Source organism: Astatotilapia calliptera, chromosome 15, assembly GCF_900246225.1.
Source record: "Astatotilapia calliptera chromosome 15, fAstCal1.2, whole genome shotgun sequence".
NCBI lineage: Eukaryota > Metazoa > Chordata > Actinopteri > Cichliformes > Cichlidae > Astatotilapia > Astatotilapia calliptera.
In genome coordinates this window covers 34,214,641-34,236,284 of record NC_039316.1, presented here as the reverse complement: position 1 = coordinate 34,236,284, position 21,644 = coordinate 34,214,641, and the positions used below count along the sequence as shown (strand labels likewise).

At 40.8% G+C, this 21,644-nt stretch overlaps 2 protein-coding genes across 19 annotated transcripts in view; one reads left to right on the top strand and one right to left on the bottom strand.

Moving 5' to 3' along the window:
- The window catches only part of ptprsa (protein tyrosine phosphatase receptor type Sa), a 230,880-nt gene that overhangs the window by 202,104 nt on the left and 7,132 nt on the right, over positions 1–21,644 (bottom strand). The window lies entirely within an intron of this gene.
- Positions 6,703–13,757, top strand: LOC113007151 (uncharacterized). Of its 4 annotated transcripts, none has more exons than XR_003269859.1 (5): positions 6,703–7,591; positions 8,448–8,501; positions 9,375–10,403; positions 12,345–12,829; positions 13,079–13,757. XR_003269859.1 is itself a non-coding variant. In XM_026143609.1 (5 exons), exons 2-4 carry the CDS (start codon positions 9,375–9,377, stop codon positions 12,784–12,786), a joined length of 1,239 nt encoding a protein of 412 aa, XP_025999394.1. In that variant the 5' UTR covers positions 6,703–7,591; positions 8,448–9,374; the 3' UTR covers positions 12,787–12,829; positions 13,079–13,757. The 4 variants fall into 4 exon arrangements, 1 of the variants encoding a protein (XP_025999394.1); XM_026143609.1 differs by having other exon boundaries at positions 8,448–10,403; positions 12,345–12,500; positions 12,733–12,829; XR_003269861.1 differs by lacking the exon at positions 9,375–10,403.

Sequence of the window (21,644 nt, the reverse complement as noted above, 5' to 3'; positions counted from 1 at the left end):
GCCAACACAATGGCTGCACACAGCTAGAAAAAAAAAATCACCAAACCGTGGGATACCGTGGGATAACTCATCAACAGATAATGACCATATGTGATTGCTCCCACTGATTTACATGCAAAGTCTTGAGTGCTTGAAAAGATTGTTTAAGACTGCCATGACCTGGATGACTGACAATCTACACAGAGAAAAAAACACATGAAGGGCTTAATTTCAAAAGTGCTAATGTGGAACATGACTATCTGTAATTCAAGATGTGGTAATAGGATTTATTATTCAAAATATGCTTATTTGGTGCTTTTTGTAACAGGCCAATAGGGCTCAAAGTCAAAAATTTAGTCCTGTTATGTAAAACTATTATGTTGCACTTCATTTTATATTCAAACTTCTCTCACAATCCCATTCCTTCAGCATGCTACACTCATGGGGGTCAGGTGCTTGTAAAATGAAGATCTTTCATAGCAGTCCTCTTCCAAGCTTTCTACTTTGCACAACCTAATGAACACAACGGGGATCTGTTCCATTGTGAAAGAACAGTGGAGGTCGGCCATTAAACGCGCCACACTCAAGTGGATTCATTTTTGTCTGGCCACAAAGGATGCTGTCGAGCTCATAAGCCACACATTAATATGACCACAGATCAATGGGACTGCGAGCAGTCTGAAGGTATTGTTAATGTATTGGCTGCATTTGTGAGGGTGTAGAGATGGATATGACGTTGTGCTGACTGGAATACCTCACACACTTTGGTAATGGTGCTGAGCAGTATGAAAGAACAGGACAAATCATTTGGATTATGGATTATTTAAAATTTAAATGAGTGATTGCTTAATTTTTGTACCTGCAGTCTATTAGCAGTATGAATTTTTTGTCTTTTTTATGTAGGAAAATGTCTTGTTAAGGCTTCACTGACTATAAAACACAGGTTAGGTGTTTTATGCACGTCACTTAACCCCCAAACAAACATTAACTGCATAAATACTGAAGTGAGAGGCAGTCATTTATAACTGTCTTAAATTATATTGAATTTTCATTTGTGTAAAAGTAAATATTCATTATCTATATTGACATATTTATACATCATTATACATATAACGAGCTATAAGCACTTGTGTAATCAATTGACTAAGTCATAGGACTGGAAAACTTCTGCCTTTGCAGAAGTTTTCCACCTGATAATAACTTTTCTTTATTATCAGGTGTGTTTCCAGAATCACTAAAAACTGCTGTAATCAAACCTATACTGAAAAAGGACAATCTTGACAAGACACAAATGAACAACTACAAGCCGATCTCAAATCTCCCGTTTTTAAGTAAGATCATTGAAAAAGCAGTTTCTCAACAGCTCAGTTACTTCTTAAAACAGAATAATTGCTACGATGCCTTCCAGTCAGGTTTTAGACAGAACCACAGCACTGAAACCGCTCTGACCAAAGTGTTTAATGACATATGTCTGAATACAGACAGTGGAAAAATGTCAGTCCTAGTTTTACTGGATCTCAGTGCAGCATTTGATACAGTTGACCACAACATATTACTCAAACGACTGGAGAACTGGACAGGTCTTTCAGGAACTGTACTAAACTGGTTCAAAACATACGTAGAAAACAGGAAATACTTTGTATCAATAGGTAACTTCACATCTGAGCAGACAAGTATCACATGTGGAGTTCCCCAAGGTTCCATCTTGGGACCCCTTCTGTTTAACATCTACATGCTCCCACTGGCACAGATTATAAACAACAACAAAATAAACTATCACAGCTATGCAGATGACACACAAATATATATCACAATGTCACCAGGAGACCGAGGCCCTGTACAGGCTCTTGGTAAATGCATTGAGGAAATCAATGACTGGTTGTGCCACAATTTTCTCCAGCTAAACAAAAACAAAACTGAGGTAATAGTCTTTGGCGCCAAAGAAAAACGATTACAGGTCACCAGAGAACTTCAATCTATACATCTAAAAACCACAAACCAGGCGAGAAATTTGGGTGTAGTGATGGATGCAGACCTAAACTTAGAAAAACACATTAAGACAATAACAAAGTCAGCTTACTATCACCTCAAGAATATATCAAGGATAAAAGATCTGATGTCTCAACAGGACCTGGAAAAACTAGTCCATGCATTCATCTTTAGTAGGCTTGATTACTGTAACAGCATCTTTACAGGTCTACCTAAAAAATCAGTCAGACAACTACAGCTCATTCAGAACTCTGCTGCTCGAGTCCTCACTAAGACCAAAAAAGTGGACCACATCAGTCCAGCTCTGAGGTTCTTACACTGGCTGCCTGTCCGTCAGAGGATAGACTTTAAAGTTCTGATGCTGGCCTATAAAGCTCTGAATGGTTTAGGACCAAAATACATCAATGACCTCCTGACCCAGTATGAACCATCCAGATCCCTCAGGTCATCTGGATCCGGTCTTTTATCAGTTCCCAGAGTCAGAACCAGACACGGAGAAGCTGCATTCAGCTTTTATGCTCCTTATATCTGGAACAAACTCCCAGAAAGCCTCAGATCAGCTGAAACACTCAGTTTATTTAAATCCAGGTTGAAGACTCACCTGTTCTCAGCTGCATTTGAATAAAGCACCAAATCCACACTTTAAGCTTAAATTTCAAAACTTACATTTAACTACTGATTTTATCTACTGTTCTGATTTTATCTGTTTTGATTTTATATACTGTTTTGTTTGTTTGTTTGTTTGTTTATTTGTTTGTTTGTTAATTAGTTAGTTAGGTTATTTGCTTGTTTTAATCAATTTTAAATCATGCTTTTTATTTGTTCTTGTTTCTAATGTCTCTGTAAAGCACTTTGAATCACCTTGTTGTTGAATTGTGCTATACAAATAAACTTGCCTTGCCTTGCCTTGCCTTTGCGGGTTCATACAAATTGTTGAGACAACCTTGAATCAGTACAATGACATTTCAAGACTCATCATATGTTTAAACAAAACTATCAAAACAGGGTTTTTTGTGATTAATTCAAAGGACACATGCAAATTGTGCAAAGTCCTACTAAATGGAATATTTAATGACTTCCATTTGTTTCTAAACTCTCGTTAGTTTTCCCGTATAGCAATTTCCAGAGATCATTTGTCAATCAAAGAGTGTGAGTGTGCATTTTTCCCCCTGAAATGTGTTTATTTTATTCCAGCACAGGGATTGTTATTTCAGACAGGCTGATGTTTTGGGGGCGTATTATGAACTGGTATTGAATTTGACATATCAGAACAAGTAATGGAAAAAAATCCAGTGGTACGCAGGTTGAAGTGGTTTTAGGATCGTTCTGTCTGTTACTCTGTCCCAGTCTGGGTGGGGCTCTGTTGGCCCCAGGCCCTGGACTATCAGTCAGGCTGATGTATAGGTCCACAGGGTACAAATGAAACCTGTCACAACAAGGGTAATGATGTCAGAGTCACTATAGCTCACTGCTAGAGAAGCAGCGGGAGGGAGATGAGGGGACAAGAGGATATGGGGAAAAGAAGAGGGTTGAGCAGAGAGAATGGAAGAAAGGAAGGAGAGAGTAAGCTGGGTGTGGGGAGGATGAAAGGTAAGGGACATAAAAAGGAGGAAAGGGAAAAAGGGCTGGGTAGAAAAGTTGTAATTGCAGTAGCCATATAGTTAGAATCGGAAAATAGCGGGGAGAGAGTACAATTAGAAAAAAGAATAAAAGAAGGTCAAGGCAAAGAAAAAAATAAGGTGAGATGTGAGGAAGGATCTGAACTGAAGGGAAGACGGAACAGAATAGGAAGTGTGGACAAAACAAGAAACAGAGTGATATATGGAATGACTGTGTGAAAGGGACATGTGAAATGACAGGAGGAGGTAAGTAAGGGAACAATAGCATGAAAAAAGGCGAGGGGAGAGGCGCAATTCAGTGTGCAATAATGGAAATGTTGGAGACTGAAACAAGACTGGGATCACATGTTAACATGAAACATTAACTTGCCTTTGTAATTCAGTATCTATTGATTCTGTTGTTCTGTCAAAACAAGACAAAAAAAAATAAAAATAAAAACCACACTTTGATGCCGAATCTCAGTTTAATTCATGTGTGTGAGTGTAGGATGGGGGAACAGGGTGTGCCAGTGTGGCATCAATGGAGGAATATGATTGCTGACATGACAAGTTTTTTTTGGTTTTTTTGAAGATGTGTACCCTCTCTGTCTTACTTGTTTTATCACACAATATCTCTGCATACCTCATCGTGGCCTAAGCCAGTCTCTGTCTCTCTTTGATTCCCTGTCCTCATCCTCCATTATCATTGACATCATCCTTTCCATTGCACTCTCTCCACCATTCTACATCCGCAACACATCCGCAACACATACTTACACATACACACAGATGCCCGCTCTCTGTCTTTGGCTCTTTGGCAATCTTCCTCCATCTCAAGATGTGGCCACTAATGGATTGAAAGTCTTAGGGAAGAAGCAACAGTCATTTAAAGATTAATGTCAGGTCCAGTATTCTGAAGGGCAGTCAGCCCAGCCTTTATGCGTGCGTCTGTTCCCAGTAAAGGACATGCGCATGTCATTTCTGTAAAGATGCCCTCTTCATTATCAACCATTAGGCAAAAAGGGAGGAAGAAAGAGAGGTTTAGCTGGCTGGCCCATACAAGCACATATCACAGCTTGTCACTTTCTTCTCAATACCAGCTACTACATGGCCATTAAAACCAAGGACTTTCATCAATTAACATAACTCACTCGTGGATAAGTATGAATAGGCTCTTCAGCGTCTTTGAAATACACCTCTTAGCTGCACCCAAAGTCTGCCTTAACCAGTGATTTAATCTTCTACAGAGATTCAAAGCTGCACTAGGTGTGTTTTTGAGTTCCTTTATCCACCTTCAACAGAATGAGGAGTATTCATGTTTTTAACTCTTGTGGATTTGTTCAGTTTGTCCACACAGTCTCAATTTAATGCACTGGGTACTCCGTTTGTGTCACTTTTTAATATACAGGTAGAGCTCTAGAATAGCATCTTTGTGGATAAGGAGGCATAAAAAATGAAAACAAGTCTGCTTTAGAGAGCAGTTGGGGTGGTAAAAGTATAAATTTGTTCACCCAGAGGACCGTTGCTTGTGTCTTGTCTTGGACTGCTAGTTTTAGACTTTTCAGTTTCAGCTGCTACTGGATTAGGTTTTAGAAACAACCCTGACTGATTCCTTTTGGGCAAAGATCCTGGTATTTGTTAAAATACAACCTTTTAGACTTTTGAGGGTAAAATACAATGTCACGTCCAGAGGTCCTGACCTAGTATGTGGTGAGCTGAAAAACAAAATGCTCTCATTTTCTTGGAGGTGACACCTCAGCAGTGAATGAGCATTTAAACAGGGAGAGACACACTGCTGTAACTAAAACATCTGAGAGGGATGGAATCTGTTATTTCAGCACTTTGAGGCCTGGACTAAAAAACTGAAATCACAAGCTGATCCAACTTGAATCATGATGTGGCCATAATGTTTATGACCCCCATGTACCTGCATGCACGCCTGAAAATGTCTGGGCATGCTCCTGGTAAGACAATAGATGGAGCGCTGGGTGATCTCCTCTCAGACCTGGATCAGGGCATCAATGAGCTATAGTGGCTTCAGATGCACCAATATGTCCCATGTACTACCTCGCCACGCCACATGAGGCCTCATTGTCCTGCTCCACAAGCAACCCAGTCCACACTGCCACAGCATAAGGTCTGATGATGGGTTTGAGGATTTTAGCCCAGTACACAACAGCACGTTGAGGTCTGTGTGACACTCTAAGGATATGCTGCATCGACCCACTGACTAACTGGCCATGCTGGATAATGTTGCAGGCATCTTAATGTTCGCCACGGTGTCTCCAGACACTTTCACATCTGTCACATGCACTCAGTGTGACCTACTGTCAAATATGAAGCGAACAGGGTGCCAATGGTGGACATGCCAGTTCTGATGTTCTCAGGCAAACTCCAATTGAGCTGCATTTAAAAAGACTGCTAGAGTTCAGTTTGTGGGGCCCTGGCAGGAATCATGCCTTCTTGCACAAAGGAGCAGATTCTGGTCTTGCTGATTGGTTAATGCCTTTAAATTGCCCTGCCCAGCTCTGTTCATGTAATGGCCCAATTCCTGGGATCATCTCAGTGTTATTTATCTCCATTCTGCCCTTATTCACAAACTGCAGCTCGTTCAAAACGCTGCTTCGCGTCTCTTAACCGAAACTGGTAGGTTTAAGTCTATTACTCCAGTTCTCTCCCATCTCCGATTTTAAAATCTTATTGCTCACTTTTAAAATCATAAATAACACCGGGCCCAGCTATCTTAAGGATCTCCTCAGCTTTTATACCCCCTAGGAGAGCGCTTAGATCAGCAGGCCAAATGCTCCTGGTGCGAACTAGTCAAGTCAAGTCAAGTTTATTTATAGAGCACATTTAAAAACAACCAAGGCTGACCAAAGTGCTGTACAGTAAATACAGATAAAAATACAATAGAACACAATTTCGTAAAACACCTCGCTGATCAAAATAAAAAATAAATAAACAAATAAATTAAACCTTTCTAAAAGCCAATGAAAAGAGGTGAGTTTTAAGAGCAGTTTTAAAAGTTTCTAGGCTTTTGGAGAATCTGACGTGAGGAGGTAAACTGTTCCACAGTCTGGGTGCAGCCACAGCAAACGCCCTCTCTCCCTTTGTCTTTAATTTATACCTGGGAACATCTAAAAGCATCAGATCAGCTGACCTCAAAGATCTCCTGGGGCGATAAGTACTAAGGAGTTCTGACAGGTAAGAAGGTGCAGTGCCATTTAAAACCTTAAAAGCCAGCAGTAAGATTTTAAAATCAATCCTAAAAGCAACTGGGAGCCAGTGGAGAGAGAACTAGATCTCGCCTTAAGACCAGAGGTGACCGTGCATTCGCCTCTGTTGCACCCTACCTCTGGAATAATCTTCCTCAAGCTATCCGCGCATCTGATTCAATTCAATCTTTTAAATCTCGATTAAAAACGTATTCATTTAGCCTTGCCTTCCCTGCCTCCTAGACCCTGCATTTTTAGCTGTACTGTAACTTATATTTTTTGCTTTTATTAATGTTTTTATGTTTAAACCTTCAGCCTTTTGCCTCGTGCCTACACCCTAAAAAATTATTCAGGGGCTTAGTAAATATCATTATAATTCTAAGTTAGATGACCTTGATTAAATCTTTGAAAATCACAAAAGTGTTATCTTGAGTTGAAAATACTGAAAAGAATGCTTACATTTTCAACACCAGTTTTTGGTTGAACTGAGCTCTTTTGTTCAAGTTTATTTAAAAGAAAAAATTCTGTATTTGAAACACAGGGTGCATTATTTAAATCTACTCAATATATCTCATAGAAAGTACTCAAAATAACTGAGACACTGGTATTCATACTTATCATTGTCTTTAACTTTAATTATTAATGGTTCAAAATCAATATAATTTTGTCCCCCAATACTAACTTAAAACTTTGAGTAAGACTAATGACCTTTGGCATGTACCGCGCGCGAGGAGCATGGCCTCATGGGAGATTTTCTGCCCGTTGAACGAGACAGACACACATCCACTGCAGACTTGGTAACGTTTTCAGGTAAGTGACCAATTCTTGCATTAGCTGTCTTTATCCACACCGTTCTTTTATAACATGTTCTGAAGAAAGCGTTTGTCATGGTGGCTCACTTTTCGCAGCGTGTTTGTGCACGTTAATTTAAGTTTTCAACCCGTCTTCCAGTCAAGGTGGCGGGAAACCGCGCCCTTTTATCCTTTTACGTTCTGAGTCGCTATCTGCGTTCCGGGTAATTTGACCGGAATGTCCCGGTACCAGCGACCTGACCGTTTAATCGGGGGCATTTTAGGAACCACGTGAAAGCAGGTGTGCTCAGACATTTCTAGAAAATGGCCCTGTTGAGTCGCGGTGCGGGAGCTGCGGTAGTCATGCGGCCTGACTCACTCTGTCAGGTTGTTCAGGTGATGAACAGACGTCATCAATGGCTTTGGTAACTAAGAAGATCTGCCCGCGGAACAGTTCATAGCAGCAACCATGCTGCTTAGCTTTCTTGTTCTATGTGGGGTCTTTCAGAGCATATAAGACGCTGCTTTCAGCTTTGTCCCGAACAGGGCCAGTTTTTGAGAGAACGCTGAGAGGGCCGCCCGGGTCAGCAGATTACCTCATCCAGGGCCGGTCCAAAGTACTATGGGGGCTTAAGTAAATTTAGACTCGGGGCCCTACTTCCTTTCAGATCCCAGAAAATAATGAAAAAAAAAAAAAGCTTTGGTCCTTTGGGTCAAGCCAAAAGTACCATCATTTCCAGTATAGTTACTCCCAATTTACATAAATAAATGTTTATTTCAATCCAAGTTTAAATTTCTTATAAGAGATTGATGTTATGGCAGATTACTCAGTGACATGTTTTGTAATGATAAAGTTTTGATTTGTATTTTTTCAGCACCATCTTCACCACCAGGAGAAAAAATTCTGCATCAACTACAAAGTAAAGCAGGTAATTTTACTCAGAGGACTTGATGTGTTAAATTTTGGAATGATATGATATTGTTTTATACAAGCTGAGTAGTGGATGGTGATACCACCTAAATATTTATACTGGTTTTGTGGTGGGTCATACAAATGCCAAATCTAAATTTTGAGAATTTTTCAGTTCAGTAAATATATTGATGATTTCATGGTCTGTCATCTAGTGTCACCATACTATCTTTTTATTTATACAGCGTGGTGATGTGATTCAGATTATTTCAATGTGGTTAAGTATTGTACTTTGTTCCATGTTGACTTATTTGTAAGTTGTATCCTCCACCTGAATTGGTAGTGAGTATTGGTTATTCAATCAGTTAATCATACAAAAACTGTGTAAATATGGTTATACACCATTCTGTCATCTTCATACTGTGAGACATATTTTCTCACAATGTTTTAGGTCACAGGTGATGAGATGGCAGTGTAAACTCTGCAAACATGAGGAGTCATCAAAAGTGTCACTACTCAAACATTATCGAGTGAAACATGGTACATTTGGTCATGGCTATTCCATACCCTGTCTTCATTTGAATTGTCCTTGCTCTTTTAAGAGCAAGGACAACACTCACACTTGCCTAGGTCTCACAGTTCGCATGAAACGGAAGAGTGTGAGGTCCTTCCAACTATTAGATGTAAAATCTGTGATTCTTTTTACCTGGATCCTTCTGGGAAAATGACCTAATACATCCCAGAGTACTTGGTGACACTTAGCCCTTAACACCATATCGTGTTGAAGGCAAGAAAATGGTGTCAATAAAACGTCACATTGTTTGTTAGTGTAAGGGGAAAGACTCAGATACCCCCTTTCTTTTTCTTTTTTCTTGTGGTTTTTATTCTGCAGATGGACTCCGTTGCCTTGAAAGTAATTTTTGGACAACAGAGTGAGAAGCTTGTGCTCTCTTCTGGAATACCCAGGACTGTTGAGGAGTTGCATGAGACAGTGAGAGAGACATTTGGGCTAGTTGAGGATTTCACATTGCACTATTATGATGACTCATTTGGAGATTTCTTTACACTTCATTCTCCCAACCAAATCAAAGATAGGGGTACAGTCAAAGCTGTGGTCATTCCATCAGTAGTGCTTACATTGATTCCTCAGTGTGAAAATCCCTCAGATGTAAGTTCACTGAATGAAAGTTCAAGCTCTTCAACCTATAAAACCACAGAGGACCAAACAGATGGATCATCTCTGTCTTCAGACAACACTGTCATACTCTCCCCTCTTCAAAGTCCTCTGAAGACTACATGGCCAGATGAAATTGTCATTCCACTTTTCTCTGTGGCAACAGAGACTGTACTGAAAAATGCCAATGAAGTCTTTGTTCAAAATGGCACTGTGCTGAACAATACTTCAGTCAAGTCAGATATAATGGAAAAATTAGCTGATTATATGTACAGCTACACAGCCTACCCTACTGGCCTTCAGTTTGGAGAAGTGGCAGAGGCTCTGGTCAAAAAGCACCCATGTCTGACAGAGCCAGGCAGTTGTAATGGCTGGATGGGATGGATGTATAGTCTTAAATACAAGATGGGAAATTACAGGTCAAAGTTACGAAGTCTTGGAGTTCCAGAGGTTACTTGCAACTCACTGAAGAACAAGCACCCTGATGACAAGGCTCCAGCGAAGAACATAAAGAAGGCGCGGAAAGGAGAAGTGCTGTTTCTGCCACACTATCCAGGACAAGATGGTAAAGAACAGCAAGAGCTGGAGCGACAACAACTGATTGAGGAGTATAAGAAGAAAAACAGCACAGCCGTCAAGGATTTAATGTGCAAAACCTTTGCACATAGAAGACATGATATTATCAGCCAACAGCTGAGTGTCAGCGACATCAAGGACAGATGGCCGGCGTTGTTTGACGTCTCCCAAGTAAGTGAACATTTAAAGGGATATCCACTTGTAAATAAAATTTGGTCTGTTAGATCCCCCATCATAAGATAAGTGAGGAAAAACATGTTGCTACCATCCTAGTGATTTTGATGATCTTGCAGCAGCCAGGTTGCTTTAATTTGTCATAAGACTCTAGAATCGCTAGGAGTTTGAATCAAAATGAGGAATCTGAATCAAAACCAGAATGGTTCTAATCGAAACCATTCCCAAGCCTAGGGAACAATAAATGCTAGTAATTTCCGTTCACTTAACTTGTTTTAGGCTAAGCTAATGTAACCTGACTGAAGAATGACTGGGCTGATTGCAAAGTGCCTTTGTCTCACTTATCTAACTCTGGAGCACATAACGACAGACTAGATTTTACTGAAGAGTAAAGAGTGAAGAGTAATTTAATATTTTTATGAAACGTTGGCTACGTATTGTAACCCCAGATTCTATGAGTATAGGCGCAGCCCTTTAAGTGGGTATTCCCCTTGTGAGCGCAGCACTGAAGTATTTTAGTCCACGCCCACCTGCTGTGTGGGCCTCACCCTGGTCCTAGTATAAGTTACGGTGAGACCAGGAAATCGGCTCTACCGTTTTTCTTCAGCCAGCCAGAAGATGTCCAGCGAGACCATCCGTCTGTGTCCATCCTGCTACATCATGTCGTATGACCAACATGCCGTCTGCGTGGGCTGCCTCGGTCCTCACCATGCGGACCTCGCCCTCACACCTTAATCCTATTGCTGCTCCTGTTAGCTCCTCCCGCCAGAGGAAAAGCAGCGGAGGTCAGCCTTTTTCAAGGCTGATACTGAGGAGGCGTTCCCGCTAAGAGAGAGGTACTCGCTGGAAGAAGCCATCGAGTTCTTCGATGGTGGGCCGGAATTGGATGATTCCACCCACCGTGAGGAAAACGGCAGTGGTGGCAGCTCCACTGCCTCCGAGCTGGGCAGCCTGGCGACAGAAGGGAGGCGGATGAGCGGACGCTCATCCACCCCTGGCCTTCACATGTCGGCGAGGACGCCGCTCCCAGTTGTTGGTGCGCTGCTCCTGGATCTGCCTGGCATCATCCAGGAGGCAGCTGGTGAGAAGGGACTTCCCGTCCCTCAGCCTGCTCCACCCCCATCCGATGATCTGGAGGGAAGGTATGGCTCTGCTCACTTTCGTTGCCCAGATCCCATCTGGCCTCAGTTCCCGGCGGTGATGACCTACCTCTCTGAGGTAGCAGCAGAGCCAGCGAAGATTAGAGCGCCGGTCTCTACCTAGGGCTTCACAGAGGGCTTCACAGACCGGAGTTTTCCGCCTGTTCCCCCTCTAGAGCCGAGCCTTGCTTCAGTTTTCGGCACCAAAATGACCAAGGTCGTTGGACAGCGACCGGCCCATCCCGCCAAACTTGACCAGCTGATAGCAAGGTTCACTGATCACGCACATCAATGCACTGTTCTGTCAGCTGCAGTGACTAACAACACTGCCTCGCTAGCGTTTGTCATCTCCAGGAAGGTGGAGGAAGCAGAGCTGCCAGAGGAGCTGAAAGGCTTTCTCTGTAAAGCCGCTGACGCGATTCTGAAAATGTGCGCCACTTCAGCGGTGTGTTCCTCTCGCATCGCTGCCTGGCAGACGATGGTTCAGAGGGCAACCTGGCTCCGCCTCTTCCCTCCAAGATTATACAATCTCACAGGGAAATAGTGCAAGCAATTCATAACATAAAATTTAGAAGCTTAGTGGAAGATAATACTTTATGTTAAGGCTTTAGTCTGCATACTGAACAACTCCACTTATATGGATTTATGTCTGGATGAGTAAATTAATCTTTTGCATGTTAGAAAATAAGGTCCAGGTTGCAAAAAATGGTAGTTCCACTTAAAGATTTTTTTTTTTGATTGAATCAGAATTTTGGCCTTCAGATTTTTTGTCCTTGGTTTTTTGTCCTCTCCCATCCAGGTCAGTGCAGAGTTTCATAGGATCACGACCCTGAACCTTGAACCAAAGTTCATGTCATCGTTGGACTTGTATTCATCCAAACTCCTGTCCTTGTTTCAAGCCAAGAAAGGTGCTGCTGGACAACGCGACAGGGCACAGTTAAACCTTCTGCTTCAGGTAAGGAAGATTGCATTTTCTAACCACAAAAACGTTCCAACACAGCATTCCACTAAAAACGGCTTTTCTTAGGTTTCTGTTCAATATTTTAGCTCCACAGGTGTTCTTACCTTGATGGTGGGTGTGAAAACAGGTCAACAACAGAAAAAAAATAGTTATGTTTAAGCTAGAAATGGTAAGTCATGTTTTAAATGTGCAAATTTTGCCTCAGTTGAGACTTCCTGTTTTACAGAGTGGAAATTCCATCGAGAAAAAAACGAGAAGTCATCATCAGATGTCTCATTGACCATCTGGGAGAGGATCCAAGTGCCTTAATCAAAACCTTTGAGGTTGGTGCACTAAATCTGTTTTAGGAATATTAGTAGTTTATTTTAGCTTGTGAGATCATAGAAAAGTTTTAAGATACTGTTCTAAAGAAAAAAAAACACTTCAAAGCATACAAAAGAATAGCATTTGCTCAAAGATTTTGGAGCACAGTGTCCACATATTATGAGTACCGGTGATGTCATACAAATTAAACTTTTTGTTTCAATGTTTGGAAATATGTGAGCTTAAAACAGTTGTTTCTCTTTTTAAAGGACGGTGCTGATGCTGTCTTTGTTGAAGAGGCTTTGGCTGAGGAGGTGATGAAGATTTACCTGCTGCAGAATCAAGACAGGTCAGGCGAACCTACTGATGTGGGTATTGTTATTGAAGGCGTTACTGTTCTGGGCAAACTTGGGAATCTGAGCAAAGCCTGTTGCTATCTTTTGGGACTGTGCTATGCTCTGGATCTGAAATACCCCAAGAATTTCAAATGCACATTTGAAGCATTTCAAAAAGTGTTCATGGAGCTGGATCCAGGAAACCTTTCTGTCAAGGTTCAAAGACTGAAAAATGACCTCTGTTCATTGTAGACAAAATTTCACAGGGCTGTTCTTAAAGTGTTAGACTTGTTAAGTGACATGTAATGCTCATCAAAAGGTTCAGTTGCGGCATTACATTGTGTTGACATTCCTGTTCATAAATAATGTTTGTACCATAAACTGTGTTTTTGTATTAACTTTCCAGATTCACATTAAGGTGTAAATGGGAGAGTATCTTCTGTATGATTTTTTTTTATTTTTTATTTTTAAGCGCAATCCTTTTTGAAACCTTTTTATTTAAATTCTGGATGTTTTTTGGTCACTCTTTAGTTATAATCTTCCCAATTTTTTGGAATCAAAATAAGATGTTCAAAAACTATGTCACAGTGCAAATGTTTTGTTTTTTTTTTTTTTTTCAGGATTTATGTTTTTTTGGGATCTTAATTTTATTTTTGTCATTTGACCTTTTCTGAAAAGGTAAAGCACTGCGTTCACTTGAGCCACTTTTATTCTTTGTATGGCAGGTACATTTTTCGTGTTGTTAGCATGAATATGCCAGTTTTACAGAGTTTTATCAAGCATGCCAATTTGGATGCAATTTTATTATATAAGGCTGTTGTGACTGAAATTTTATCCAAGTTTTATCCACTGAATGTAGAACAGATTTCAGCTCACTGTGTTCAGAGAAGGAATCTGCAAAATGTGTGATTCACAAAAAAGCTGTTTAAAATAAATCATTGTGAACAATGTTGAACTGACGTGGTTCTTTTTTCGTGTGTGTGTGTGTGTGTGTGTGTGTGTGTGTGTGTGTGTGTGTGTATATAATAAACACTTAATTGTAATTAACGTTTTTGCTTAAGTTAACTTAAAAATATTAAGTAAATTGAACCATTATTTAAAAACAAATAATTGTAATGGTGTAGGTTAAATGTGCCAAGCATTTCAGCATTTCCTAATTAATATTTTATGTAGTTTGAACTTTTGGTTACTGTTGTTTTAACTTACATTTTCAATTGTATTTACTCAATTTTGTATGTTACTGTAACATCTTTAATTGTTCATAACAACTTATTCCATTTTAGTTGGATTTACTCAATTAATAAGGTGTATTTAAGAGATGTGATTGTTTTTGCATTTACTCATTATTTTTGAGTGTAAAAGTGTTGCACCAAAATATTTAAGTAATTATCAGTTTTAGTTCTTAGAGTGTACTATGCCTGGTATCACTGGTTAGTTAAGTCTCCCACCTGTTAGTATATTCTATTTGTACTTATATTATTTTATTTACTTGTACTTATTATTGCTCTTATTTGGTTTCTGTGAAGCACTTTGGCATACACCTTGTTTTTAAATGTGCTATATAAATAAAATTCTATTGTATTGTATTGTATTGTATTTAGACTGTGCAGGTAGACACATCAAGCCATCTTCCCGTGGCACATATGGATGTGCCATTTAGGAAGAGCTGGACTACCTGTGCAACCTGAATAGGGTACCACCTCATGCCAGGAGGGGCGAGGACAGTAGCAAAAAGGACGGATGAGGAGAGAGCAATGGATTGTGGCCACCACCTGGCAAAACTATTCTCATTGTGAGGACTGTGCCTCTCCACTGCAAATATTCTCACTTTCATTTGCACCAAACAGGTGAACTGGACTCCTAATGGTTTATGCTGTCTGTTATACTGAGATGATGGAGAATTCCCGAAAGTTTTCTGAGCAGGACAAAACAAATATGCAGACAGAAGGAGTTTCCCACTCCATTAACCTGTACATCTTTAGCTTACAGGAGGAAGATATGGAGCCATGAGACAATCACTACAGAGTGAGTGTTTCTCACTTAACTTGTTTATAGAAAATGAAGCTTCGGTGTAAGCAGACAGCGCCATATTATTAGACGCAATATGAGACATAATATCTAGTAGGGCAAAACATTTTTTCATCATCATGACTTGCAGTAAATATAAGATTATAAACTGGCAGGATGGACTTGTGGTTGGACGTCTCATAACTGGCACATCACTTTTCATTTTTAGAACAGCCAAAACATCCTTGAGCAAGACACTGAACTCCTGGCTGCTCTCTCAGTTGAAATCCTTCTGAATAATAACAGCCAAGACAACAAAGCTCCGTTATGCTTCAAGGGCACGATGGCTTCAACAATGAATGTTGCAGCTTTTCAACCTGTAAGCCTTGATGAATTAAATATTTTCAGTTTAATATTTTGCAATTACAAAAAAAAAACAACAACAGTGAGCATGATTTTTGCTTACCCATAATCCACAACTGAAATTATATTAAAAAGAAACACAAAACATATCATGCATACATATCACAGAGTGTGGAAAAACCTTAGCTTTACCTGATTTACTCCAAACAGAAAGGAAGATGATGGGTGGGAAGCAGCAGGGATGGACAAAATTCTCTCCTATAGTTATAGAGTATTGCACCAGAGTGCAGTTTCTCAGATTTGGACTTCAATATTAAATGTAGCAGTAACAGGAGAGGCATTTGGTGAATCCACGTTTTTAGTTAAATCAATAGCAGAGGAGTTTATTTATTTTTTCTCTCAAGCAACTTGTCATTCTGTTTCTTTCTGCAGTGGAAAACGAGGATTGGGTTATATATACATTTTCTAATATTGAAAAGCAAAATAATGTGTGGGACAGGCACCAAAAACAGACAAAGACAGAAGGTAAATAAATGAGTATAGGAGTGAATGCAAAACACAGTGACTTAAACAAACAGAGACAGGCACACACAAACACAAAGGCAAATATGTGTGTGTCACTACCTAAAGGACAAAGAAACACTAAGCACTGCCACTGAATCACACAAGATCTACACATACTCTATGTCCAAAAAGCAGCTTTTATTTAATGGAGTGACTGCCCCTCAAAGTATTTGTGCACCGCCTTCCTACAGAGAGACACTTTGAACATCTGTGGTGCGTGTTCCTGTGAAGCCAGGGAACGCAGCAGCCTGAGCTCCACTAAATATTTAATGGCCCTGTCTGATGGTCATAATCGCTTTTAAGAACAATAGATGAAAACAAAGGGCGGCTGTGAAAAAATGCGCCAGAGTTTGAAGGCCCACCTTGGAGTGACAGGACAAGCCGGTCTTAGGGAGGAGAGGGGCAAAAGGGAATACAGGATGAAAAAAAAGACAGACACTCAGAGCTATGAAAAATACATAACAGGTGACGATCAGTGTAAAAAGGGAATGGCATTTGACCCAGGAGTATAGAAAGTCCCATCACAGGCTACGCACGTAAGGGCTATTTTTGGAAGTGATCTACAGAAAGGAGCATACGAACTGCAGAAGAATAATACCAAATTAAGCTAGTTGACATCTATACAGGTTTTATCAATGCTTTTTTTTTGCATTATGCATATATTGTAAATATCTTGGGTGTGTGTAGGTTTTGCAGTAATTGCAATACAAGGATTGAATTGATGTGCACTTTTGAAGATCAGTTTGGATGGATAACTGCTCTCTGCTAATACAGACACATATACACATCTTGGTGTGGACCTGATCATAAACTCAAAAATATGTTGCTTGTAGGATTCCACAAAACCCATCTTTAAAAAATTTTGAAATATCACTGATTCGTCGTGACCCAAAGGTAGTTTCAATAACAAAGAACAGTTACTGTCTGTCCAGGAGGCAAGGATGATATTCAGCTGCTCACGAGTCCATCATGAAATGGATGAAAATACATAGTATTGAGAGATGGCCTGCTATCTTTACTGATCTAAGTGAAAATGGATTTCTTTCATTTTCCGGGCTGACTACACCGAACATTGGAAGAACGTACAGAAGTGTCAGTCAAACAAAACTCGTCATGCACTGAAAAGCAGCGGATGGAAGGAGAAAGTTTACCACTGGCAGGTGATGCCAGATGGAAATACAGACAGCTCAATCATGGAGGAAGAGCTGGAACCAAAGTCCTTGTAGAATGGTAAATGGCCTGCATTTGTATAGCGCTTTACACTACATTCAGTCATTCACACACTGGCAATGGCAAGCTACGTTGTAGCCACAGCTGCCCTGGGGCGCACTGACAGAGGTGAAGCTGCCGGACACTGGCGCCACTGGGCCCTCTGACCACCACCAGTAGGCAAACACGGGGTTAGTATCTTGCCCAAGGATACTTGGCATGCAGCCAGGAAGCAGCCTGGGATCAAACCACCGACCTTCTGATTAGTGGCTGACCTGCTCTGCCACCTGAGCTACAGCCACCACCAAGTGTCACAGCATGGCACACACCTTGCAAATCCTCTGTGCACTTATTTGAGCCGATATTTTGACACATTATCTTGATTACAGCCCCCCTCCATGTTTACTGTCTACTGATTTAATATTACATCTGTGCTGGAACTAGCATAGATATCACCGCTACATGTGCCATTGTTTTGTTTTCCAAACCGAATCTATGCAGCCGAGCTGATACCCTCATTTCAAAATTTAAGAAGCAATTACATAAAGATTTCAAGTCAGAGCTGAGAACAGAGAGACAAGTTGAGTAGGCTGGTGTGAGGCAGGGAGATGTAAATAACCAGACAAGGAGGAAAGAAGAGGAGGGAAACAACACAGGCAATCAGTGGGGAACGTTGTGTTTCTGTGCTGAAGGAAGACAGGCACAGAAAGGAAGAGGCAGAGAGAAAGAAACAAAAAAATACAGATAAAAAGAAGGGAAAGCCTAAGAAGCAAAGACACAGAGAAGAGGAATGATGGACAAGGAACAAGGAAGGGGGGGAAAAAAAGTTGTGACATGAAACAGGAGCAGGCAGCCAGATAACTAGAGCTTTTTTCTTCATGTCAATTAAAACAGCACCTTACAAGGTACACAGGAGAAAGAGGAGAAGAAAGTGGATGTAGCTGAGCTGAGGTGACAAAGAGGTCAACATTTCAGCTCACCCCTGTCGTTCTCCTGTCTTTCTTTCAGGGTGCTTTAGAGCCCACATCCACTGGTGCTGCACTGAACTGCTTCTCCTTTGAAAACTGAATGCAGGGTAGCCTCTCCAGCTAACTCTCTGACTGTAAATGTGTGATCGTGGAGGACTGAAGGGAGATTGTGTGTGTGAGTATGTGGTGATGGCTGGTAGGTGGGGGTTTCCATCTCTGAGAAGATGAATCAAAGTGATGAACGGGACAGCTTTGAAAATTGGCAGTCCTATTTGGGGTTTTGTCAAAGGTTTGAATGATTTATTTGACAGGAAGTGATGACAAGGAGTATGCTCCATTTCCATGTTTCACATCCACATAAGCACAGCAAGCTAGGGGGTAATTTCAAGGAAATTTTGTGTACACGTTTTCCACGACGGCTCAAAGTAACAGAAAACGAAAGGCGCTGTGAGGACGGGGTTGAAAGCAGAAAAAAGGTCAAAACAGAGACTGAGGACAGAAAAGCAGGAGAGACAGGGGCAAGAAGTGGGAGAAAGCAGGGGCAAAGTGCGAGGGAGGCAGATGGAGAATAAGAAGCAGATAGGTTCACCTCTCATTAGCTCGCCTGCCACACACTACACCACAAAGCAATGCACCTCCCAAGGACATGAATTAAACACAGAGCCAACTACCTCAGAGAAAAGCAGCCCTGCCAGCACTTAGCCAAGCCTCATAAACAACAAGCTCGCATTTGTCACTTCCTCTTCACCCAACAAAACGACAGTAAATATAAATTACTTTTAAGTAGAGCTCATTCCTCGTCTCCCGCAGCATCCCGTTCTTGCTTCAGCAGCTGGTTTGAGCTAACAGTACAAACCGACGGACAACTCAAGCAGCAGATTGAGGCCTAAAGGTGATTGTCACAGGGGAAGCCAGCATAAAAGTCCCACTGACTGCATTCATCAGTTGTCATTTCTTCATTTTCTTACAAATACATTTAATTTCATCAACTTGGAAACAGGAAAATTGTGGGGTCATTTAGAAAATAAAAAAATAAAAAACTACAAAATGATCTAAAATGCAGGTAGACGTGTAGCTAAACCAACTGAAATGTAATAGAATTAATTGATGAGAAGCCAGGAAAAATAGAATTACATCCAGATGGTTCAGTGCAGCATGCTGCATTACTGGGAGGGCAACAAAAGAATGAAAACTGCTCTGGTTATTGCACTAAACGGGTTGCTTTGTAAGAATGTGTCACTACAGGTATCAATGAAACTTATTAGATTGCAACAGGGTTGTGCATTCCAGCTCAATATTACTGCAGGCTGAGTCACTTTCAGGTCTTTGACAGGAAAGTTCTATGCTGGCGCCCACACTGTGCAGTAGTGTTATACTGAAACACGGCCATAAGATTGTACAGTTGGTGTCTTTGGATCATTTCATTCACAAATGTTGCATAAGTGATCCAAATTCCTCCTGGATGTTGAATAGGACAGCCAATTTATTATTTCGAAGTAACAGCATGCTCACACAAATGTTTCTTGTACATTTTGATATATGAAAAGAAATAATCTCGATTTTTCTATGTGCATTCTTCTGAAATACGAGTCAAAGACCAGTCATGGTGTTGTGGTAGTGGTAGACAGAGAATGGCAGGTACCTTTGAAAGGCATCAGATAAAAGGTAAAGGTCTTACTTGTAACAGGGCTTACAAAAAACATATATATAATCTGAGTACACTAGTGTGCTTACATCCAAACCTTACGCCCTTGAATTCTTCAAGCCCCTTAGCATGACCCGAAGCTCCCCCAAAAGCTCTCCATCACCCCTCTGCCTCTTTCTCATTACATGCCTATTCCTCAGCAGCTGGAATGCACTCTGCTTCTCACCTCAACCTCTCTCAAAAAAGGAGAAGATCAAAAACGAGGCAGACTGCTCAAATTCCTGACGTGCCAACAATGCCAAGGTTCATACAGCCATCTGCAGATCTATCATCTTGCCTGTGTGCTGGACTGGAATCACAAAAAACACAAAGCACCATCAACCGGAGGGACCAATCAAACTCAAACATTTGTGTCCGAAATCTTTTACTAAACTTTGCTGTTTTTTAAACCTGAGAAAATAAGGAAACATTTTCTTCCCCCTGTGGAAGTCTTCATGCATTTCCGTTGCAATCATCGTAAACATCTCGTTAGCATTCACAGTTGTGCCAGAGACCTGCCATTAATGCCTGCTATTGAACATAGCCTCTGGAGAAAACATAGGTTTGTTAATCAAGCGGAGACAAAACAATTACTAGAATCTGATAATCAATGTCTGCGGACACACAATAAATTCTGGGTGGCTGCTTGGGAGGAGGAAGAGGGGTGGGAAATGGGATCCTACTAATTAAAGAGAAACTTGCTATCTTTAGTTAATAGCTACACCGCCACACCGTTTAGCAAATCTGATTAAGCAGTTTGACATAGCCTATGTAATAGCCACTACACAGTTCTTTTCCCCCCATTGCCACTGCATGTCTGCTCAATTAGTACTTCACTAACAGTTTAAATCATTTGAAGAAGTCCCTTCGCCTTTGTGTTGCCACTGAGAATTTGTAATGTAGTACACTAATGACTTGATATAATCAAAAAATTAAATGCCAGCTATATTAGTCTAAGATTAATGTGGATTGCAGATCATTTAAGGACAGATGGCACAACTGTTCTTAATGAATTAATATGGTAGTTGTACCATGGCAGAAAATAGAAAAGTGTGAACATTTTGCTAAAATAGCTTCCATCCGTCCTCTTCTGGGCACCGGAGGGGTCGGGGCCTATCCCAGCTGTCACAGGGCAAGAGGCAGGGTTCGTTCCAGACAAGTCATCATTCTGTTGCAGGACTAATACATAAAGACAGGCTACTATTCACACATACAGGAAGTTTAGAATCAGTAATTAGCCTTAGCCTATGCCCCATGTCTTTAGACTGTGAGAGTACCAGGAGGGAATCCAGACAGACACAGAAAAAACATGCCAACTCGACACAGTGAAGCCCCAGGTTGAATATGAACCCAGGAGCTTTTTGTGATGCGACACTACCGCACCGTCCAATGTTCTAAATGCTAAAATAGCTTTTACAGAAGCTATCAAGAGGTCACTAGGGTTAGAGACACTGTGAAGCAAAGATATACCATTGAAAACCTATTTTTATTCCCTGGCTTTTAACTCTGTAGGAAACTGACACCTTCTTATTTATTTTATTGTTTGTAATGATTTTATGGTATTTTTAATTTGGTTGTTGTTTTGATCTGTGTTGTTCAGCACTTTGGTCTGCCTGGTGTGTTCTTAAAGTGCTATACAAATAAACGATGATGATGATGATGATAAATCTGGATTTGGCAGAAGGCACTGGACGGAAAACCTAAT

Coding starts and splice junctions, on each gene's coding strand:
- LOC113007151 (XM_026143609.1), top strand. CDS start 9,375: ATGGACTCCGTTGCCTTGAAAGTAATTTTTGGACAACAGAGTGAGAAG. Junction 10,404..12,344: donor CGTTGTTTGACGTCTCCCAA/GTAAGTGAACAT, acceptor TCTCCCATCCAG/GTCAGTGCAGAGTTTCATAG. Junction 12,501..12,732: donor AGTTAAACCTTCTGCTTCAG/GTAAGGAAGATT, acceptor CCTGTTTTACAG/AGTGGAAATTCCATCGAGAA.